General features: G+C 61.8%; 1 protein-coding gene across 1 annotated transcript; it reads left to right on the forward strand.

The window, feature by feature from the left end:
* Window positions 1-965: 965 nt before the first annotated feature.
* On the forward strand, window positions 966-1,631 carry RNF222 (ring finger protein 222). Its single transcript, XM_050319569.1, has one exon. The coding sequence runs from the start codon at window positions 966-968 to the stop codon at window positions 1,629-1,631; it is 666 nt and encodes a 221-aa protein (XP_050175526.1).
* Window positions 1,632-2,017: the final 386 nt, after the last annotated feature.

The following is a 2,017-nucleotide window of genomic DNA, read 5'->3' on the forward strand; positions in this document are numbered from 1 at the left end:
CCTGCTCCTCCTGGCCCCTCTGTTTTCCCTGGGATGGAAAAACCTCCCTTTCCTTGGCAGGTTTCGCTGTGGGATGGAAGTTCCCACTCCCAGAGCACAGAGGCACTTGTGGCACAGGCTGTCCCTGTCAGGCACTGAACAGGCAGACACAGCTCCATCCAGGGGCTCGTCCCTCTTCCTGTGTGATTTTGCAGCCAGGGATTATTGTCCTTGAGGGGTCTGGAGCTGAGATCCTCCTATCATCTCTCCCGAGGGCCACACTGAGAGGATTAACGTTCCTGGGAATGCCTTGTGGAGACAGTGCCTGGAAGCCACCCCCTCCCTCTGTGAGGGGCAATGGCAAGGGAGCAGGGAGGAGGAGGAGGAGCAGAGATGAAGAGATGGATTGTGCTTATCATTGCCTCCAAGACCCTGATTTGTGGGCAGTTTTAGGCACCACAATGTAAGGAAGATCTGAAGCCATTGGAGAGTGTCCAAAGGAGGGAAGGAGGATGGGGAAGGGCCTGGATTTGAAGGCGTGTGAGGACACTGAGGGCACTTGGTGTGTTCAGCTGGAGAAGAGGAGACTGAGGGGAGACCTCCCTGCAGTTCCAACTGCCTGGGCAGGGGCAGAGGAGGGGCAGGACTGAGCTCTGCTCTGGGGGGAGCAGGGACAGCCCCCAGGGAATGGCTGGAGCTGTGTCAGGGCAGGCTCAGGGTGGATCTCAGCAAAAGGTTCTTCCCCCAGAGGCTGGTTGGGCACTGAACAGGCTCCCCAGGGCAGTGGGCACAGCCCCAAGGCTGCCAGAGCTGCAGGAGGGTTTGGATGATCCTCTGGGGCACAGGGTGGGACTCTTGGGGATGGGTCTGTGCAGGGCCAGGAGTTGGAATCGATGATCCTCGTGGGTCCCTTCCAACTTAGCATATTCTGTGACTCTGTGCCTCTCCCTCACAGCTGGGGAGCTCCCGTGGCCGCTGGCACAGGGATGTCTGAGACCTCCCCCAGCAAGGAGGGTCCCCCGCCCGAGTGCCCCGTGTGCTACGAGAAGTTCCACCCCCTGGAGGGCACGCACCGGCGGCTCAGCTGCGGCCACACCTTCTGCCACGACTGCCTGGTGAAGTGCCTGCTCTCGGCCAAGCTGGACGGGCACGTCCAGAGCAGCATCATCTGCCCCGTGTGCCGCTACGTCACCTTCCTCAGCAAGAAGAAGGCTCTGTGGCCGCCCAGGGCGGGCACCAACCCGCGGACCCTGGAGGTGCCTCTGTCACCCTCCTCCTTGTCCCACCTCACCAAAACAGAGGCCAGCAACACGCTGGTGGTGCCCAGTCACTTCGTGATGCCGGTGCAGAGCTTTGCCCGGTGCTGCAGCGCAGGGACGAGCCCCGCGGAGCCAGCGGGGCTGCCGGCAGCGCTGGCACGGGAGGCTCACATCTTTGTCATCAGCGACCACGGCATGCCCCTGGTGGACACGGACTGCAGCTCCCTGGGCAGGAGGAGCAGGGCAGACACGGGCAGCTTGGTGTCATCCAGCTCGGCCCTGGGGGTGAAGTGCTGCCAGTCCCCCATGGCCCTCGCTGTCCTCCTCATCCTCACCGTGGCCATGCTGGCGGCCGTGCTCCCCTGGCTGCTGCTGGTCAAGAGAGACTTGTAGCAGAGATGGGATCTGCTTGGATGCCTGAGTGGTGTCACTGACGCTGGGACAGAGCCAGGGCTGGAACCCCTCAGAAGGTTCCTGGGAAAAGCCCCGAAGGAGCTTCAGGCGAAGCTCTCTCAATGGGCAGGGACTGAATGGACTCTCAGATCTTCCTACAGATCTCCAGGTGTCACTGCTGGCTTTTGCTGCCTCTTTTGGCTAAAATCTGGCAGATCAAACCCCTGCTAGTGGGTTCCTCCAGTGTCTCAGTGGGGGGATCCTCCTGCACCCCGTGACAGAGCGTGCAGGGGTGAAGTGCTGGTCCCTCCCTCCCTCCCAGCTCCCACTGGGCTGTGACTGTGGCACCCAGGTACCCAGAGCCCCGGGAGAGCCAAGGGCTCTGT

Source organism: Myiozetetes cayanensis, unplaced genomic scaffold (genome assembly GCF_022539395.1).
Source record: "Myiozetetes cayanensis isolate MyiCay16 unplaced genomic scaffold, myiCay2020 scf22, whole genome shotgun sequence".
In the NCBI taxonomy this organism is placed as follows: domain Eukaryota; kingdom Metazoa; phylum Chordata; class Aves; order Passeriformes; family Tyrannidae; genus Myiozetetes; species Myiozetetes cayanensis.

Bases quoted from the DNA above. Each gene is read 5' to 3' on its own strand.
- RNF222 (XM_050319569.1), top strand. From the start codon at position 966: ATGTCTGAGACCTCCCCCAGCAAGGAGGGTCCCCCGCCCGAGTGCCCC.